Here is a 20,741-nt window from a genome sequence, read left to right on the forward strand (position 1 = left end):
AGCAACCATTAATCCCTTTTTCTGGAGAGAATGTCGTCAATCGGGCTAGCATGGTCACTGGATTTATAGGTTATCAGGTGACTAGTTGGCTTTCTGAAGTTGGTGTTGGAGATCAATAGGTCATTTGCATCACAGAACTCCAGCAACCTCGTTCCTTTCTCGTTTCAGGAACCAGTTCAATGGTCCTCGTGCACTCCATGAAAGACACCTGGGTGTGCCCAACTTGACCATTGAAATCACTAGCTACGAAGATAAGCTCATTTATCTACGAAGCTACGTCATTTGTCTTCGAAGTGGCCTGCAAAAGGTTGTCATAAAAAAGGGTATCATAGATACATAATACTAAAAGTTGCAAATGAGTTTTAAATAACTTTCAAAGACTGTACTTTAAAATTTAAACGTATTTCTAAAATCTCTGGCTGTCAAAAAGAGAGAGAAAGGTAGACAGGGATGGTGGGGTGTAAACAGATTGAAGTTGATTGTGATTCAAAAAAGTTTTTATAAAAGCTGATGAACCTGACTTGTAACCACCCAACACTAAATAAATACAGATTCATTCATTTATCCAGTGATTTACTGCTGACACATTTTAAAGATGAAAATATTGCCGAAATAAGCCTTGCTTCTGTATGTTGACTATAATACATCCTTTAAATTCAGCAATCGAATTCATCGGCTGGCCACAATACAGTGTAATTAGTAATATTTATCCCCACTTAAAAGCAGATATTGCGTTAGTGATAGTTATCACAAGAGAACTTTTCATATGAACTTCTCATATGAACTTGTGGTAGATATAAGCACTCTTATTTATATACACAAGTCCATATGAGAGGTTTTCTCGGTGTAACTATCGCAGTATTCTGTGTTCTAACACAACATCCACTCTTAAGTGGGGATATTACGTTTTGGTATAAAAACTGCTTCTGTCACTATTAATTGCTATTAATTTGAGAAGGAAGCTTTCCACATGTTGGAAGGTTGCGAGAATGGGGGTTCATGTTATTGAGTTGGCCCATGACGCTGAATACCCTGTTCCCTGCCCTATGTACAACCAATGCTATTTACATAACGAGCCAGGGAAGGAGCCTCTATATGGTTTCTCAACATGTTAGAAGTAACTACTGAATCATCCTACAATCTTCAAGAACGGAAGACGCGTTAGATACATTTTGTCCCAACTAATAAGGTTGCCTTTGGAATGCTTTTGTGCATGGGTTGCCTACAGAATTGCCCTTGTGTATGCGTCTGTTGGATCAGAGTTCACCTAGGGCTAAACTCAAACGTAAGTCTATGCCAGCAAAACTTTACTTCCATAATCATATGCTATATATCCTCAAATACTATAAATGAAATTGTGAACAGGTATAAATATAATACGTTTATATATTTGTTGTGCAAGATTTTTTTGTGAAGTCGTGTGTTGAAACAGATATTGTTATATTTCGGAATGGTCATTTTGCCAGTTTAGCCAATAAAAACACACGCACTATATATTTGGTGTTATTTTGCTTCAGTATTATTTATTTTTTACTTTAATCTTAATCTTATTTCGGCCAGAGATTAAGATTAATGTAAAAATTAAATAACACTGAAGAAAAATAACACCAAATATATAGTGCGTGTGTTTTTATTGGCTAAACTGGCAAAATGACCATTCCGAAATATAACAATAAATATAATAGTTTTACCAATTGACTGCGAGCGAAGAAACCATATATACGTGCTGTGATCCATATTACCATATTCCGGTGAATAATTTATAAAAGGCGTTTTTTTTTTTTGGTGTTGGGGGGGAATTCGAGAGAGGGAGAGGAAATGTCTGTTGTCATCTTACACACCAGATGTTTTCTATAGTTGCACATAATGCAAATGGCATATTTTCTCAATTTTGCTCGTCATTAAATAATTGGGGATATTCTTCGTATGCACCGGTCGGTGGTTTACGAGTGCGAACATGTGTTCATTAATCCAAGATAAAACACGAGTCCGGTAAGTTTTATTATAAAAAAGACTTCACAATTCTGACAGCAAAGTTTGTTTTCCTTCCGTTAAATTGTTTTACAGTTTTTTTTTCTTTTTAAGCTTTTATTTTATTCTCATAACTTTATTACCCTTCTCGTTATTGTCGGTTAATATAAATATTCGCATCTGGGAACAACCTTATTGTCTTATATCAAATAAAGTAATTGAGTTGTAGTATTTTCAATAATGCTTCTTGTTAAAAAGTAGAATAGATATAAGGTGCTATAGTATTAATTAAGTTTATTTTCTCCTGACAATTTTTCAGAATCATAATCTCCGCCGAGGTCGACTTTGCCTTTCATCCTTTCGGAGTCGATAAATTAAGTACCAGTTACGCACTGCGGTCGATGTAACCGACTTAATCCATTTGCCTGTCCTTGTTTGTCCCCTCTGTGTTTAGCCCCTTGTGGGTAGTAAAGAAATATATGTAGGAGCAGTACTCTATTGTAGCGTTGACCTGAGCTTTGGAAACGATTAGTAGTTGTATTGTTGTTTATGGGACTCATTACTAGTGGTCCAGCAATATCTAAGATAATGAGCTTTTCTGTTTTACGATTACATTATCTCAAATAACATGCTCTTGCGTTTTTTGTCACATATCCTCCCATTTCGGCAAGATAATGTTGAAAGTTTCCGTATCAAGGGAGGCAACTCTATGTAATCGCGATTGTGTAGCTTATGTTACTATGTACCAAAATGTATACTCTTACTCTTTTACTTGTTTCAGTCATTTGACTGCGGCCATGCTGGAGCACCGCCTTTAGTCGAGTAAATCAACCCCGGGACTTATTCTTTGTAAGCCCAGTACTTATTCTATCGGTCTCTTTTTGCCGAACCGCTAAGTGACGGGGACGTAAACACACCAGCATCGGTTGTCAAGCAATGCTAGGGGGACAAACACACACACACACATATATACATATATAACACAGGCTTCTTTCAGTTTCCGTCTACCAAATCCACTCACAAGGCATTGGTCGGCCCGGGGCTATAGCAGAAGACACTTGCCCAAGATGCCACGCAGTGGGACTGAACCCGGAACCATGTGGTTGGTTAGCAAGCTACTTACCACACAGCCACTCCTGCGCCTATACTGTACCAAAATTAGATTTATTGATATAGATTCAAAATAGTTGACAGTGTTAATTGTTGGAAAGAATATTAATAATTGGGAAAGGTTACAAAAGGATTAAAATTCAAAAGCAGTGTGTAGGACAACTACAACAAAGATGGTGTTGCAAATTAATTTCATGAAAGTTTCTCTAACCTGTTGAGGTAAGAGCTCATTGTGGAAATTAATGATATTAATCATTTGCAGAGATGTTATGGGGATTGGTGTAATATGAGCTTCAGGAGTTGTTCCCCTTGCTAGAATATTTCCGATAATGTTGACCCATCTTGCATATCCACACTACTGGGTGACCTCGAAATTTATAAACGCACTCATACCAAAGCTGAGAGAATGACACCATGATGTCCTTATAAAAATAAAAAAGACGTTGGATAATGTAGTCCTTGTATATAAAATCACAGGAAGGTCATCATAAGTTGTTCAATCACGGATTAGCTGGAGCTTAAAAACAATCAGGAAAGTTAATACAGTGACACATTTGTTTGGGGAAAATTCAGGGACGCTATTCGTCGAACAGTTTTGTGATGTAAAATGATGGAAGAATACGAACATTATTGATGAGGCTTGCTTAAAATATTTGTTGCTATTTTCTCTATTTATCAAAAGAATTGATTTGCCCAGGAACATATAACGAATGCTTCTAAGACAGTCCGGGACACTAGCCTTTATATATAATATGTATAGTACATACCATCGTGATAGATAGATAGATAGATCTATAGGCGTAGGAGTGGCTGTGTGGTAAGTAGCTTGCTTACGAACCACATGGTTCCGGGTTCAATCCCACTGCGTGGCACCTTTGGCAAATGTCTTCAACTATAGCCTCAGGCCGACCAAAGCCCTGTGAGTGGATTTGGTAGATGGAAACTGAAAGAAGCCCATCGTATATATGTATGTGTGTGTATGTTTGTGTGTCTGTGTTTGTCCCCCCACCATCGCTTGACAACCGATGTTGGTGTGTTTACGTCCCCGTAACTTAGCGGTTTGGCAAAAGAGACCGATAGAATAAGTACTGGAGTCGATTTGTTCGACTAAAGGTGGTGCTCCAGCATGACCGCAGTCAAATGACTGAAACAAATAAAAAAAAAATATCAAAAAAGAACAGGAAATATTCTCTGCAAGAGAAACTTCGTAAGAATGTCATCTGCAAAAGAGATTCAGACTTGGCTTGGATATGAATTGAACACTGTTACTAGCTGAGATTATTATTAACTAGTTGTTTCCATTGAATCTGTCTTGTGAGATTCTAATCATATGTCTGTAATGCCAAAGCTGTGACTTTTCAATGCAGAGATGCAGCAGCTCAACCTGAAGAGACTTAATTTTGGCCACTTGTCTTTGCAGATGTACTCTTTCAGTCATTACCCAATAAAGTATTCTGCCAACTTGGTTATAAGAAGCTTTCTTTCAGATCTGCGATTAAGAACTTGGCTGGGGTTCTTTTCTCTACAGAGAAGATTCTTGGGGTTGAAGAGAATACTTTGCTGCTCACCAAAATCCAGTCAAAATAAAATCTTCTGGTAGACACAAGATGCATCTGGGGGGCAAAGACTAACCTCACAGAGGCTGAAGTCATAAAAGTAATTAAAATGCTTAATAATAATAATAATAATGAAATTATTGTATACAGTGCTCAGGTGCACCACAACTTGTCAAAAGCATGTATAAAGCATATGCAGTAATGTACAAATGTCTGGAAAGTGAACAGTGTATGAGTCAGATACATGCTTGCGTGTGTAAGGAGGGGAGAAAATCAGGTGTAGTGTTGGTGAATCTCAGGAAGCATGGAAGTTTTGAAGGATACAGTGCTCCGACAACTAACAACTGATGCCGGCAGTTTGTTCCATACTTCAGCAACTCTTAGCATGAAAAAATGTTTCTGAAAGTCATGGAAGTTTTACTGTTTTCTGACTTTGTAAACATGTCCACGGGTGTTAGACAGGTGGAGTTTAAAAAGGTGCTCAGAGTTATTGTTGGTAAGATGGTTAATAATTTTATGGGTGTCTGCCAAGTCAGCTGCCAGACATCGGAGTTTCAATGTATCCATGCCCAGGGATGTGTGTGATAGGGCTGCTGGTGATGATGAAATTCAACCTGAGATAGAGAAAGTATTCTCTTGGAGACTCGTATATGCCAGTTGGCTTGGACCTCAAGAAAGACATCAAAGCAAGGGATAATGTCCCAAATTTTGAAAAAGGTGACAAGAGAGAGTGCTCTAATTACAGAAGAATCTCCTTGTTGAGCCTCCCTGGTAAAAGTCTATGCTAGATGTCAGCAAAGGAGATGTAGAGAAATTGTAGATCCCAAGCTACCTGAAGAACAGTATGGCTTCCACAAAGAGAACACAACCATCCAAATATTCACTCTATAGAAGAGCTTCAAGGAATCATCTGAATATTGCCAAGAGGTGTACTCTTGTTTTACAGGACTCAAAAAGGCATATGATGATGTGTTGTGGGACATGCTTTAGAGGGGTTTGCGGGAATTTGGGATTAATAGCGACTCTGGTTGCCATGAAACCCCTATACAAATGCTCAGATGTTTGCTTTTAACCCTTTTACTATCCCGGCTGAAACCGCCCCTGGCTCTGTAGTACAAATGTCTTGTTTTTATAAGTTTTGAATTAAAATATTCCACCAAACCTTAGTCACAATTTATGTTCCTAACACTAGCTGAATGATAACTAAGTTATTTTACTAAATTCTTTGTTATATTTAAAGTAATTCAAAGAAATACACAGCATCTCAAAATAAATATGGTAACGAAAGCGTTAAGTAAATAGTGCAAAGTTGAAGCCTTTCAATGTGGGTGTAGTGGTGGTTATAACTAGAGGGACTTGTGTATGAAGGTAGATAAGAACAAGCAGAATAATATAGATGTTATTGTAAGACTGTGTAGTAAACTACAGCTATGGTGGAAGACCCCCAGCTGACAACATCCATGAGGTGGGAACAAAACCCTACCACATGTTTCCAAAATGAACTTCTTAACCACACAGCCATGTAGTAACATCTGTATTATTTTGCTTCTTTCAAGTCCTTCCAAGCTTGTTTTTTTTTTCTCTAATAGCCCTGTCAACAACATTGTTCCACCACCACATTATTTTGGGTCAAGAAGAGACTTTGCACAATCTACAGATCTGGTCAGTGGCCCTCAGCAGGTTGTCCCGCAGAAACCTCCAGTTGTCTTCTACATTGTGTGAAGCTATATCCCCTTCTATTTCGTCAAAGGCTTCGAGTAATATGTCTCTAAATCTCTGTCCATTTGCAAGATCTTTAAGCTTCCAGACCCTTCTCCTCCATGCTGGTAGTCTTCTGGGCATCCACTTAACCCTGATCCTGAAGTCACTAACTACCAGTCTATGTTGTGGGGTACATTCTTCGCCTGGGAAGGTTTTGGTATTTATAAGCAGCCATCTTTCCCTTTTTCTGGCGAGGATGTAGTCAATTTGGCTAGTGTGTCTGCCAGATCAGTAGGTGACTAGGTGACTGGCAGGTTTCCTGAAGTTAGTATTGCAAACCATAAGATCATTTGGGCCTATCAATGCCTTGTCAGTGGATTTGGTCAGTGGAAACTGAAAGAAACCCATCATGTGTATATGTATATGTCTTTGTTTCCCAACACCACTTAACAACCAGTGTTGGTTTGTTTGCATCCCCTTAATTCAGCAATTTGGCTGAATAAGTACCAGGCTTAAAGAAAGATAAGTACTGAGGTCACTTTCTTTGACTAGAACCCTTCAGGGCTGTGCTCCAGCATGACCACGGTTCATTAACTGAAACAAGTAAAAATTAAAATATATAATCAATTGTTTGATTGATCAGTCGAGCAGGTTTCTTGATGTCCTTTCATCACAATTTGCATCCTCATCAAAGACAAGCAGACCTAGAATAGAGAAAGCATGTCAATGATGAGGTCACAAATGGTAACAAAACAACTTTGACTAACCTAGTTGATTGATTGATTGAGTGACTAATTGATTAATCAAACAATTAAATAATTAATTGGCTAAATAAACCTGTCTCCTAGCTTCCCTTCTGACAGTCTGATACAATTCCCTATTACCACCGTTCTTCTAGTCCTTCCAAGCCTGTTTCTTTTCTCTAATAGCCCTGTCAACAACATTGTTCCACCACCACATTATTTTGGGTCGAGAGGGGACTTTGCACCATTAATTAAGGTGAGGGTTGGCAACGAGTTCAGTGAAGGATTCCGGGTAGAGGTAGGGGTCCACCAACGCTCAGCCCTCAGCCCCCTCCTATTGCACTAAATGCTAATTAATTGACTAATAATAATAAAAGAAATGAAATAGAACCAGTACACTTGTTTGTTAGTGACAGTGACTCTCCTGGGACACATCATCATCATCATCATTTAGCGTCCGTTTTCTATGCTAGCATGGGTTGGACGGTTCAACTGGGGTCTGTGAAACCGGAAGGCTTCAACAGGCCCAGTCAGATCTGGCAGTGTTTCTACGGCTGGATGCCCTTCCTAACGCCAACCACTCCGTGAGTGTAGTGGGCGCTTTTTACATGCCACCCGCACAGGTGCCAGACAGAGCTGGCAAACAGCCATGAACGGATGGTGCTTTTACGTGCCACCGGCATGGGGGCCAGGCGAGGCTGGCAACGGACACGAACGGATGGTGCTTTTACGTGCCCCCAACAAAATATTTTTATGTTATCATCCTTCTTTAGCATTCAAACCAGCTAAATCCAGCTCTGATATTCTACTTGTTTTTATGTTCAGACTGGTCAGATCTGGCCTCTCATACCTACCCTGTAATGTCATTCTAAAAATATACAATCACATCATCGAAATTTCAATGCTTCAAAATAATACATGATTGGTTCAAAACAATGAGAATAAATTTGTATTACATTTAATAAAAAAATCTGAATACTACAGGATTAAATCACATATTTTTATTTAAAACACATACAAGCTCCTGCACAGGAGCACTAACTCCCAATAAGAAATGTCTTGGGCCATGGTGACATATCTCATTCATGTCAGCATGGAAAGTGAATGTAAAATGATGATGTTGATGATGACTTGTTTCTTTTCTTTTCATTCTTTTTGCAACCATTTATGGCAGTGTTAAATTTCTGCTTTCAGGGTCAGTTCTGTGTTGAACTCTGATGTGAAGCAATTTGGTAAAAGTTTCCTCTTTGATTGTCAGGATGATACTTGCTGGAATTCAAGTGAGGTATGGTATAAAATAATTGCTGACCTTAAGAGATTTAATACTATATCTGTTGTTATTGGATGTAAGTCAGTTTTTCTTTTTTCTTTCTTCTTATTTCTTTACTACCCACAAGGGGCTAAACATAGAGGGGACAAACAAGTACAGACAAATGGATTAAATCAATTATATTGGCCCCAGTGCGTAACTGGTGCTTATTTAATCGACCCTGAAAGGATGAAAGGCAAAGTCAACCTTGGTGGAATTTGAGCTCAGAACATAACAGCAGGCAAAATACTGCTTAGCATTTCGCCCGGCATGCTAACGTTTCTGCCAGTTCACTGCCTTTCTTTTTTCTGATATGCTTTAAATATATGTTTCTTCTCTAGATTTTTCTGGGCCTCATATATTTTAGCTATGGTCTGTTAGATCATCTTGATTGTATTTGGCATTGTTGCTTTTTGGTGATCTAATTTATCTCATTAAGAAATTGGTCTGTAATGTAATTTATGAAAATCTACTGAAGTTTGTTACTACTATTATTTAGCCCTAGGTCTGACATAATTGAGTAGATCAAAGATATTCCAACGATGATCATCCTGTGAGTTTTTTTTTGTTTTTTTTCAAGGCACATATTGTACTTAGGACCACCATATCCAGTGTGTTCTTTCTTTTTTAAGAATGCATATTATGATAACTCTTTCATTACCAACCCAGCTCTGATTCTGAGTATGAATGTCTTGTTTTCATAAGTTTTGAATTAAGATCTTCCACCAAAACTTAGTCACAATTTATGTTCCTAACACTAGTTTCATGATAACTAAGCTATTTTACTAAATTCTTTGTTATATTTAAAGTAATTGAAAGAAACACACAGCATCTCAAAATAAATACAGTAATCAAAGGGTTAAGGGAAATTTGACTGGCATTTGTAGTGAGCAGTGGTGGGCAAGGTTCGGCTAATCCACTAACTGCTAATTAGCTAATTAATTTGTTTAGCAGATTAGCATTTTTGCTAACTTTGGAATCTGTTTGCGGACCAATTAGCTTCCGCTTACTTTAAGTCCGCTAATAAAATTCATATGTTTGTTCCTGTCTGTTGTGAGTATATCTCAAAGAGTCTGTCAGATATGATTGCTTGATGCAGTGCAGCATTGTGCAATTCTGCAGTTTTGTGTTGTATTCACTTACAATGTTGTCACATTACGGACAGTCTTACAGTGTCAGCAACTGCAGTGTATGTTATTGGCTTATCACGTTATCATCACTTATCATTATGGAAGATGTTTTTGTTCGACCTGAGGATGAAGCACCTGTTGAGGAGTCTGCAATGGCTGTGAGTGAGGCAGGGGTCACTTAGGTTGAGAGCCAGCGGTCTCAAAACCCATGGCCCCACCTAGAGGACTACTTTGTCCTTACATCAATAGATAAATTATATTCCCTGGAGCGTAGGCGGGAAAGATATGCCATAATATACATCTGGAAGATCCTGGAGGGAAGTGTCCTGAACTTTGGCATCGAGAGTTACGCAAATGCCAGAACTGGGCGCCACTGCGTGGTGCCTAGGACTCCAAACCTGCCATCAAGATGTAGGACAAGATTCTGTGATAGCCTGGGCTTCCGAGGCCCACAGCTCTTCAATATCCTCCCGAAGAACCTGAGAGACCTGCATGGGGTGGATACAGATGTCTTTAAAATGAAGCTGGATCTCTTCCTGTCAGGTGTCCCAGATGAACCAACTTCACGGCAGGAGGGGCAGATGAGGGCAGCTGCATCGAACTCTCTCATGCACCAAATAGCAGTTGCTAGAAAGCCTCCATGAAGTGAAACCAAGTAGCAACACCAAATGGCGGTGCCCCAGCATGGCCACAGCTCATAAGCTGAAACTAGAATCAATCAATCAATCAATCAATCATAAGAGGAACACCAAAATCCTGTACTTTCAGTGTATCATGTGCCAGCCCAAGGAGACCACCGTCAAGGGACAAGCAGCAAGTCTCTACAACTAGCAGTTGCATGTCAAGAGGAAACACCCAGCACATGCCATCCAGTTTGAGTAGAGGATCAAGGCCGGCTCTTCCCATGGGAAACACAGGCAATCTACTGGTAGCAGTGCCAGTAGCCAGTTGTCGCAGCCATGTGCAAAGAAAGCATGCTAGCCCAGCATTGGCGAGGTGTTTGCCCCAGCTGCTGGCACTGGTGTTCGGCAGCCTATTTTGGACAGAAGGATTGTAGACCTATTTGTCAACAACATGTAATGGAGTCCCCCACATTTGTCGGTCTGATCAAGACGCTGAATCCCAACAAGACATCAATGCCCTGTCACACTCTGGGCAGGATGATCTTGACCAGCCATAAACGGCTGGAGGAGTATCTTACAAAGATACTTAAAATTATACAGGTTTATTAAATTTTTGTAATAATGTACTTCATATTTTCTTAATTTAATTTAATCATTTAATAAATAATTATTTTCTTAATTAATGTAATAAAATATATAATAGCTAATTGAAATAAATGTCATAATATATAATATAGGGTATATATATATATATATATATACATATATATATATATGTATATATATATATACTACTCATGATTAAGTCTGCACAGCCAAAACAGCAGTCTTTAATGAAATAATGAATAAACAAACCTTAAGTTCTGAAATTATCAAATTCTGACCATCATTCCATCCCCCATCTTGGTTATTCATCCCACCTTCAACACATCATGTATAAGGATTGTTGTTGTTGTTTGTTCCTTCTCAAGCCACGCCTGGCTCATAGGACCGGTTTCCTTGGTATATAGATTCCCCACCTGGACAGGACGCCGGTCCGTTGCAGGTGAGCTGCAAGATGCAGGAAGAAAGAGTGAGCGAAAGTTATGGTGAAAGAGTCAGCAGAGGTTGCCATTACCTTCTGCTGGAGCTGTGTGGAGCTCAGGTGTTTCACTCATAAACACACACTTTTCCTTGTCTGAGATGCAAACCCGCAAGCCTTCTACCGCAAGTCCGTTGCTCTAACCACTAGGCCATGTGCCTCCACATGTATCAGGGTAGTGTCACTCTTTTCAAAAGTTTAATAACAAGGCTTTACATTATATTTCCATGAATTTAGAACAGCCTACAAACAAGTGTTAAACTCCATTCTGTGTGATTTCTATAAACAAAATATGGTTATAAGATACTGTGATCAAATATCCTGCCTCCTTCGTTACTCCTTAGCAGAGTAACGAATGCTATGGAGACCATAGTAGAGACGGTCCTAATAGAGACTGATGAGACGGGCAACAGCACCACCAGCAATGAGGATGAGGAAGATGACTTCCTCAGCAACATCACTCAGTTCCAGGAGAGCAGGAGCCACAGGTCAGTGAAGTCCAAGGCGCAGAACTTGGTGAAGACCTGGCTGTTGGCCATCTCGAAAGAAGTCCTGACTGAAGTCACCTTTTTGGGTAAGCAGGTCATGGTCAACCTGTTCACCAAGTATCACACCACCATCCCACCCAGTGCTGTAGTTGAGCACCTCTGCCTTTTGAGTTCAAATTTTGCCGAGGTCGACTTTGCCTTTCATCTTTTCGGGGTCGATAAATTAAGTACCAGTTACGGACTGGGGTCGATGTAATCGACTTAATCCATTTGTCCCCTCTGCGTTTAGCCTCTTGTGGGTAGTAAAGAAATATATTCTCTATAGGCAAAGATATTTTGTGGGCCAAGGGAGCCACCCTGTCAGATAGTAACTTTGAGAGGCTGATGTTTATGAAGGGCAACCAACATCACATCGAGGCAAAAGCCCAGCCAGAGTAGTACATCTTGATCATCATCTGACCTTGGCATGTTACCTATGCTATACTATACCTTTTTGATTCATTTAATATTTTTTGTACAGTAAATAAAGTGTACATTGGCTGAAAGACTAATGTTTAATTTCATTTGTCCATTTAATTATTTGTGTACACCTTGATCATCATCATCTGAACTTGGCATCCTATACCTTTTTGGAAAGCTCTATGTCTAAGCTACATGAAAATTTCAGCTCTTTAGGTCAGTTTTTAAGGGTTTTAGAGACAAAAAACCAAACCGAAGCTAAATTCATATGATAAAAGTTATCAGTTAGCATTAGCTTCCACTAATTTTTTTTTACTTGTTTTGCATTTGTGAAGTTAATTTTTTTTACTTAGCAGATTAGCAGATAGCAAAACTAATTCTTTTGATTAGCCATGCCAACCACTGGTAGTGAGTGTAGTGACTGCTTTGAGACTTCTCTGTTGGCTAGATGGCCAATGTTGTTTATTTCAGTCGGTCACTAAATAAGGAAGTAAAGTTGCTTTGCTGGTGGGGATATCTTTAACCCTTTAGTGTTCAGATTATTCTATCAAACGTAATGCTTATTGATTCCCATTAATTTGAATTAACCATGCATTATCTCATATCTTCAAGATCTTGATGGTGTAATTACTTAATGTAGAATAACATTGTAGGATAGGTGTGAGAGCCTGGATCTGGTCAGTTTGAACATAAAACAGATTAACTATTTTGGCTGGATATGGCCGGTTTAAGTACTAAAGGGTTAAAGCTCATTGCTGTAAACTAACCAAACATTGTATACTAAGATTTTGACAGTGAACTACACCATCTCGTGGCGATGGGCTGGCAGAAACGTTAGCACGCTGAGCGAAATGCTTTGCAGTATTTCGTCTACCGCTACGTTCTGAGGTCGACTTTGCCTTTCATCCTTTCGGGGTTGATTAAATAAGTACCAGTTACACACTGGAGTCGATATAATCGACTTAATCCGTTAGTCTGTCCTTGTTTGTCCTCTCTGTGTTTAGCCCCTTGTGGGTAGTAAAGAAATAGGTATTTATTTACAGTTAGGTAAAGTAATCCCATGTGCCTTGCTTCTCTTCATTGCCTTAATTGTTATCTTAACTAGCCTATAAGTTTGGTAGATGAGTATCAATGTTCTACTGCTTCTCAGACAGAGGTAGATTTGCTGGATCATCAGTCTCTAGCTAATTCTGTACTTCTTCAAAATGTTATACTCATCAGGAAATTTGTTCCCTGTTTATTAATATAGCGCAAGTGAGGCCATAACCTTATGGCCTGTGCCAGCAGTGTAACCAGTCCACTTATGCGTGCCTTTCCTTCATTGGACACTAAACTCTGCTTGCGAAGACCTGTTGAGGCAAGTGAAATCGAAATCAAACTCGGTGACTGGCATCCATTGCTAGTGGAGTGCTAAGAGTACCATACAAGTGAGATCGTTGCCAGAGCAACAAGCTCTCATCCATGCCGATGGCACATTAAAAACACCATTCAAGCGTGATCATTACCTGCGTTGCCTTACTAGCACTTGTGCTGGTGGCACGTGAAAGAAAACATTTGAGCAAGGTCGTTGCCACTGCTGCTGGACTGGCTACTGTGCAGGTGGCACATAAAAAGCACCTTTTGAGCGTGGCCGTTGCCAGTACCACCAAACTGGCCCTCGTGCCGATGGCACATAAAAGCACCCACTTTCACTCTCGGAGTGGTTGGCGTTAGGAAGGGCATCCAGCTGTAGAAACTCTGCCAGATCAGATTGGAGTCTGGTTCGCCAGACCTCAGTCAAATTGCCCAACCCATGCTAGCATGGAAAGCAGATGTTAAACGATGATGATGATGATGATCAGGCAATTTGTTCCCTTTTTATTAATATATGTATGGTTTGGTCTGGATGAAGGAGCTTTATCTTTTATTTTTTACTTGGTTCAGTGATTAGACTGTGGCCATGCTAGAACACCACCTTGAAGAATTTATTGTTGAATGGAACAACCCAAGTACTAATTTTTATTTTAGGCTTAATTCTTGTTCTCTCAGTCTCTTTTGCCAAACCCCTAAGTTAACACAAACACCAGTTTTCAGGTGCTAGGGGACAAATACAAACACAAAGACATGCACACACACACACACATATACGACAAGCTTCTTTCAGTTTCTATCTACCAGATCCACTCACAAGGCTTTGGGTGACCTGAAACTATAATAGAAAACACTTGTCCAAGGTGTCACACAAAGGGACTGAACATAGAACCATGTGGTTTGGGTGCTAGCTTCTTATTTCTTTATTGCCCACAAGGGGCTAAACATAGAAGGAACAAACAAGGACAAAGGATTTAGTCGATTAGATCGACCCAAGTGTGTAACTGGTACTTTATTTATCAACCCCCGAAAGGATGAAAGGCAAAGTCGACCTCGGCAGAATTTGAACTCAGAACATAACAGCAGATAAAATGCTGCTACGCATTTTGCCCGGCATGCTAACGTGTCTGCCAGCTTGGGGTGCTAGCTTCTTACCACACAGCCGTGCTTGAGCTGTGTCCAATGCCAGCATAGGCTCTCTGAGATTAACATTGTTTGTTTTTAACTAGTATCAGTTTGGTATTTCTTTTTTCTCTAAATTATGGACAGTTCAGTCTGACTTTCACAATACCTATGCTGACTTCATAGAAGAAAAAAAAACATCTTTTACGTCCATTATAGCATTCTAAGAAGTGTGAGAGCTTATAGATTACCACTGAAATTGAGCATACTTTGTTATCTTAGATCAGTGATAAACAAAAATAAATTTATCTCCAACAATATGCTTCCCTTCTAAGAATACCCAACATACCTCTTAGATGGACACTGTTTTGAAAGCTGAAGTGGAAGAGTAGCGACTTTCTGAATACAAGGTTGAAAGTGTTATTTTCTTTGCTTGTTCAGCTTTCTAAAAGCATGTTTTATTAACGAAAACTTTACTTTGTTACTCCACTCTTCTTTAAAGTCAGCACCTTTATTCTTCTGGATTATCCCATTCTTCTGGATTATCCCATTCCTGCTGCACTGACACAGTTGATGCAAAGTATAAATCTTTTGTAAACCTTAACTCTGTATCATTCACTATGTGCATAGCTGATAAACACCCAGGTCTTCGAAACTCCCTTGATCTCAAAATATTTGTGGAGATGTGGCTGCTATTTCTAGCAAGTCAAGCAACCACTTCCACAGACATAACAGTTGTTTGACCTAAATATCAACCCCATCAATCTCCCCAGCCTTGGTGAATCTGTGAAGGTGAAGGACAGACTCCTTTCTTACCTCCTGACTGAAACCATACACAAAAAATAGTGAATTTGTATTTCTGAAATTTTTGTCATTATCAACCATTGTAGATAAATACATAATGCTTGTCTGCATATCACTGGAGGCGTTTTATAAAACATACTGTACTTATTCCTTATTGTTCTAATTATATATGACTTATGGTGCTTACAGTAACATGTGGTCTCCATGTGTAATTGTGTGTAGGTTAAGGTTATTTTTACTCTTTACTCTTTTACTTGTTTCAGTCATTTGACTGCAGCCATGCTGGAGCACCGCCTTTAGTCGAGCAAATCAACCCCGGGACTTATTCTTTGTAAGCCCAGTACTTATTCTATCGGTTTCTTTTGCCGAACCGCTAAGTGACGGGGACGTAAACACACCAGCATCGGTTGTCAAGCAATGCTAAGGGGACAAACACAGACACACAAACACACATATATACGACAGGCTTCTTTCAGTTTCCGTCTGCCAAATCCACTCACAAGGCATTGGTCGGCCCGGGGCTATAGCAGAAGACACTTGCCCAAGATGCCACGCAGTGGGACTGAACCCGGAACCATGTGGTTGGTTAGCAAGCTACTTACCACACAGCTACTACTGCGCCTATTGTAAAAACTGTGGAACACTTTTGTTTTAGGAACATATCCAGATCATCATCCATCATTTTGAATCTGGGTTTTGTCCCTGTTAAACAGGGGTGGCCGGATCTACCTCAATGCCATAACAATCGCCCGCACAGCATCTTGCTCGGTTTGGGCATCCTCCCTTCTCGGGCCAACTCTCCCAATCTCCTCCTCCACCTGTCCCCTCTACGTTTTCTTCAGTCTGCCTCACTTTCGCTGTCCATTCACCTCAAACTCTGAGCCATTATAACAATGGCTCAGAAGGCGACGAGCTAGCAGAAACGTTAGCACGTCGGGCAAAATTCTTAGCAGTATTTCGGCTGCCGTTACGTTCTGAGTTCAAATTCCGCCAAGGTCGACTTTGCTTTTCATCTTTTCAGGGTCGATAAATTAAGTACCAGTCACGCACTGGGGTCGATGTAACCGACTTAAGCCCTTTGTCCTTGTTTATCCCCTCTGTGTTTAGCCCCCTGTGGGCAATAAAGAAATATGTAATAATGGCTCAGATTATGTTCCCCATAATATATTTCTACTACTAATGAGATTTTATGGGTAGAGATCATGTAACTTACTACAGTTTACATCTTACTGTTTACTTTGACTGATCTATAAACAGGAACTTGCTCTGTTTTTTTGTTTTTTTTTAAAGTCAACCACAAAAAATGCTGTTCAACTTATGTCAGAATAGAAAAACAAATATCAAACTGCTTCTATATTTTATATCATGATGCTCTCACTTTACAGTGATATTTTTATATTTTGTCAGGGAACACCACAATGGATTCTTGTTGATTTAGGTACTCAAGCCGAGATTAAAGAGATTGCTATCAATTTCCAAGGTGGGTTTGCTGGAAAAGACTGCTGGATAGAAACGTCTCCATCTATTAATTCTAATGAATTAAAATATCTTTGTAAATTTTATCCAGAAGATGATTCAACACTACAAATATCCTTTCTGCTACAAACTTGTGTGGGAAATTTTACTTCTGTTGGTAATGATTCTGTAATTATGTTAACGATGCTATAATTTGTGTTCTTCCATTGTTTTAGAGCAAGCTACTTGGAAATTTCAATGCATTATCTTATTGGCCCATTTTTCAATCTACTTCATTGGTACAATTAGATAAGGTCAGTGGGAGAAATTGAATGACATTTTTCTCTTTCCTCTTGCTCTCTCACTTTTCACCTAATCTGCTAGCATTTTATTGTTAATGGGAAATAACATCAGCTAGCTAGGAATGAAATCTCAGAATTGTTTATTGTATGTTACACAAATCGTCATCATTTAACATCCGTTTTCCGTGCTAGCATGGGTTGGACAGTCCGACCTGGGTCTGGGAAGCCAGGAGGCTGCACCAGGCTCCAGTCTGATCTCACAGTGTTTCTACAGCTGGATGCCCTTCCTCACACCAACCACTTCGTGAATGTAGTGGGTGCTTTTTACGTGCCACCAGTACAGCTGCCAGCGGCCATGATCGGTTGGTGCTTTTTACCGGCCACTGGCACAAGGCAGTGCTGGCATCGGCCACGTTCGGATGGTGCTTTTTTATGTGCTACCAGCACAGGTATCACAACTACAATTTCCATTTGATATTTATTTTGATGTTGATGTACTTGACTCAATAAGTCTCTTCAAGCACAGCAGGTCACGTGTCACCGGCACAGAAGCCAGTCAAGGTGGCGCTGGCATCAACCATGTTTGGATGGTGCTTTTTATGTGCCACCGGCACAGGTATCACAACTACAATTTCCATTTGATATTTATTTTGGTGTTGATGTACTTGACTCAATGGGTCTCCTCAAGCACAAATATTTCTATTAATCTATATAATATAGATCAGGTCTGGCCAACTCAAATTACATTGCAGGCCACTTTAATCACAAAGTTTTTTGAGGGCTGCTTGTATATTTTATGCATTTATTTTGAAACAAATGTTTTACACAATTTTATTTTGAAATTAAACAATACTTCAAGAAAGTATCAAGCAAGCCACAAGATAAAAGTCTGCTGGTTACATGTGGCCCATGGGCTTCAGGTTGGCCAGCCCTGATATAGATAGTAGATGGTAGCACTCCAAGCAAATTTCCTCGTGGTATTTAGTTGCATCCATTTATATTACAAGTTCAAATCTTGTCAAGGCAGTAGGTGAAGTAGAAATCAGTTTTGCATTTCATCCTTCTAGAGTTAGTTTCATGTGCTGAAAGCATGTCAGACTAAAAGTAGTACATATTAATATGCATTGTGCTTATTAAATAATATTTATCTCTCACCAGATGGTAAGATCAACAAAAAAGTACTCCATCACGGAATAGTATATATATATGTATGTATTGTGTGTGTATTTGGTGGATTTCTATGACAAGACAGTCAATCCTTGGCCAGGGCACGAGATTCACAAAGTGTTATATAATGGGACCAAATGCAAAACATGATTAGTGTGAAATTCTTAAAAGCCATAGAATCCACAAGTTAGTTTCAAGTGTTTCTTCAAGCTTATTCTCTTGATTTACATTGTCATTGCCCTTTGTTTTTTTAAACTAACATTGCACAACTGTTTATTTCATAATGTTGCTGATTTTTCCTTAACTTTGCTCACATTTTCCCAATCATCGAATCACCGACAGCACAATTGATTAAAATAGTGTTTAATACAAGTACTGACTTTTACGGCCGAATTATTGTCTATAAACTGGATATCATTGGAGTTACCCAACAGAAAAGTGATTGAAATGTTCAGAGAAATAAATTGACAGCTGGATTATATAAACTTTTAAAAGATATTTAATCTGCCATGCAATATTGGTTTGACTTCATAGAACAAGCTACCATATTGGCTGAAATCATACTGATTCAACCAAAACTACTGACACTACGTTATTTTTGTGTTGCAAAACAATGTATTTCTTCTCCATTAGGCTTGACTTGAAAATGCAACATTTTCATCTGATTAACAATGACTAACAACAATTCCTAAGTATTCTGTTATGAGAATTTCAATTTCAAATGTACCATGGACTGATGTGTTAGTTTAAAGCACAAAGATCAAGAATTTGATTTGAATGACCTGTCAAATAGTTCTACCTATGATGTTACTATTTCTAGTAATGACCAGAGCAGAAACATACATTTCCAGACACTTTGATGAGGACCAGAAAAACTGTACATTTGACTGGCAAGGAACAGCCTATCAATGTCTCACAAATCATTGGTTTGTATAGCATTGTTTTATACTACTTTATAAATTAACACTGGACTTTTAATGAAAATTTCAAGAAGATTACATGTAAATATTACTACAGAAGGTAATAACAAACCTGCATATATAAAGAAAATGAAAGTATTTAACTGATTATGTATTTTTATTTGTCCATAAATGTCATTATTTTCAGGAGACATTGTAGTTCAAAATCTAATAACTTGTGCAAATGAGCTAGGCTCTATATAGTCATTTGATCTGCTTGAAATGGCAGCCAATCTCCTTCCAATGATGCTCTACCAGCTTTGAAAACACAAGAAGGATATTGCTGGAACACTTCATCATAGGTCTGCTCTACCAGGACTGACCTAGGGCTAATCTATCTGAAGGCTTTTTAATGGATTGATACCAGCGTCGCCTTACTGGCACGTGAACAAAACATTGGAGTGAGATCGTTGCCAGTGCCGCTGGACTGACTCTTGTGCAGGTGGCACATAAAAAAACACCATTTTGAGTGTGGCCCTCGTGCAGGTGGCACGTAAAAGCACCCACTACACTCTCGGAGTGGTTGGCATTAGGAAGGGCATCCAGCTGTAGAAACTCAGCCAAATCAGATTGGAGCCTGGCACAGACATCTGGTTCACCAGTCAAGTCGTCCAACCCATGCTAGCATGGAAAGCGGACGTTAAAGGATGATGATGATGCTTATAGATCCAGTTCATATAAAATAGCTGAATTAAATTTTTTTGAGTCAGTATTTAGTTTTCAATCAATTGGTAAATCAATTGTAAATCAATTTGGTCAGTAATATTACCAAAATAGTCTGGGAACTATTCCTAATAGCAAGGTAGATTGGTCTACTCTGCTTTTGAATAAAATAGTCTACATTTTATAGTATTCCAATGGGTTTTATACCAGGTAGCACTTACCCCTTCCGAACTTCGCTCCCCCTGATCCGCAACCACTATTGTCTATCATCTTGATTTTATCAATCTTAGCTGGGCCACTTGGGTGAAGATGTCTGATTGTTGAAAGACCTAAAACACTAAATAACCCCAGGAAGCATCACAGGGTGATGTAAGGGAAAACATCCTACAGTATTTGTGTCTATGTTGACAAATTAGCAGAATTGTTACGAGTGTCAGACTGAATGCTTAGCAGTATTCAATTTGGCTCTCTGCGCTCTGGGTTCAAATGCTGCCAAAAGCAACCATGATATTTTATTTTTCAACCACTGAATTGATGAAAGGCAATCCAGTAACAGAGTTGATTCTTCCCTGGATTGTACTTGCAACTCAAATGTTTAGTATGATGCCTTGTGACAAGACAGATTCAGCCTAATATCTGTGGAATACTCAACATGAGAAAATTCAGTGCCTATACAGAGTAAGTTTTTTTTTTTTCTCTCTCCAAATAGAAAAGCCCATTTTGTGTATATTCTTTATCAAAATAGTAT

At 39.1% G+C, this 20,741-nt stretch overlaps 1 protein-coding gene across 1 annotated transcript; it reads left to right on the forward strand.

Moving 5' to 3' along the window:
* The first annotated feature begins 1,828 nt into the window (after positions 1-1,828).
* On the forward strand, positions 1,829-19,431 carry LOC115210753 (nuclear receptor 2C2-associated protein). Its single transcript, XM_029779465.2, has 4 exons — positions 1,829-1,992; positions 8,276-8,366; positions 16,855-17,034; positions 18,686-19,431. The coding sequence occupies exons 1-4, from the start codon at positions 1,958-1,960 to the stop codon at positions 18,815-18,817; spliced, it is 438 nt and encodes a 145-aa protein (XP_029635325.1). The 5' UTR covers positions 1,829-1,957; the 3' UTR covers positions 18,818-19,431.
* Positions 19,432-20,741: the final 1,310 nt, after the last annotated feature.

This window comes from Octopus sinensis, linkage group LG4 (assembly GCF_006345805.1).
Source record: "Octopus sinensis linkage group LG4, ASM634580v1, whole genome shotgun sequence".
NCBI lineage: Eukaryota > Metazoa > Mollusca > Cephalopoda > Octopoda > Octopodidae > Octopus > Octopus sinensis.

Excerpts from the sequence above, each read along its gene's own strand:
- LOC115210753 (XM_029779465.2), top strand. The coding sequence starts at position 1,958 with ATGTGTTCATTAATCCAAGATAAAACACGAGTCCG. Across the intron at positions 1,993-8,275 it reads CAAGATAAAACACGAGTCCG|GGTCAGTTCTGTGTTGAACT; the intron begins GTAAGTTTTATT and ends TTCTGCTTTCAG. Across the intron at positions 17,035-18,685 it reads AAGATGATTCAACACTACAA|ATTTTCCCAATCATCGAATC; the intron begins ATATCCTTTCTG and ends AACTTTGCTCAC.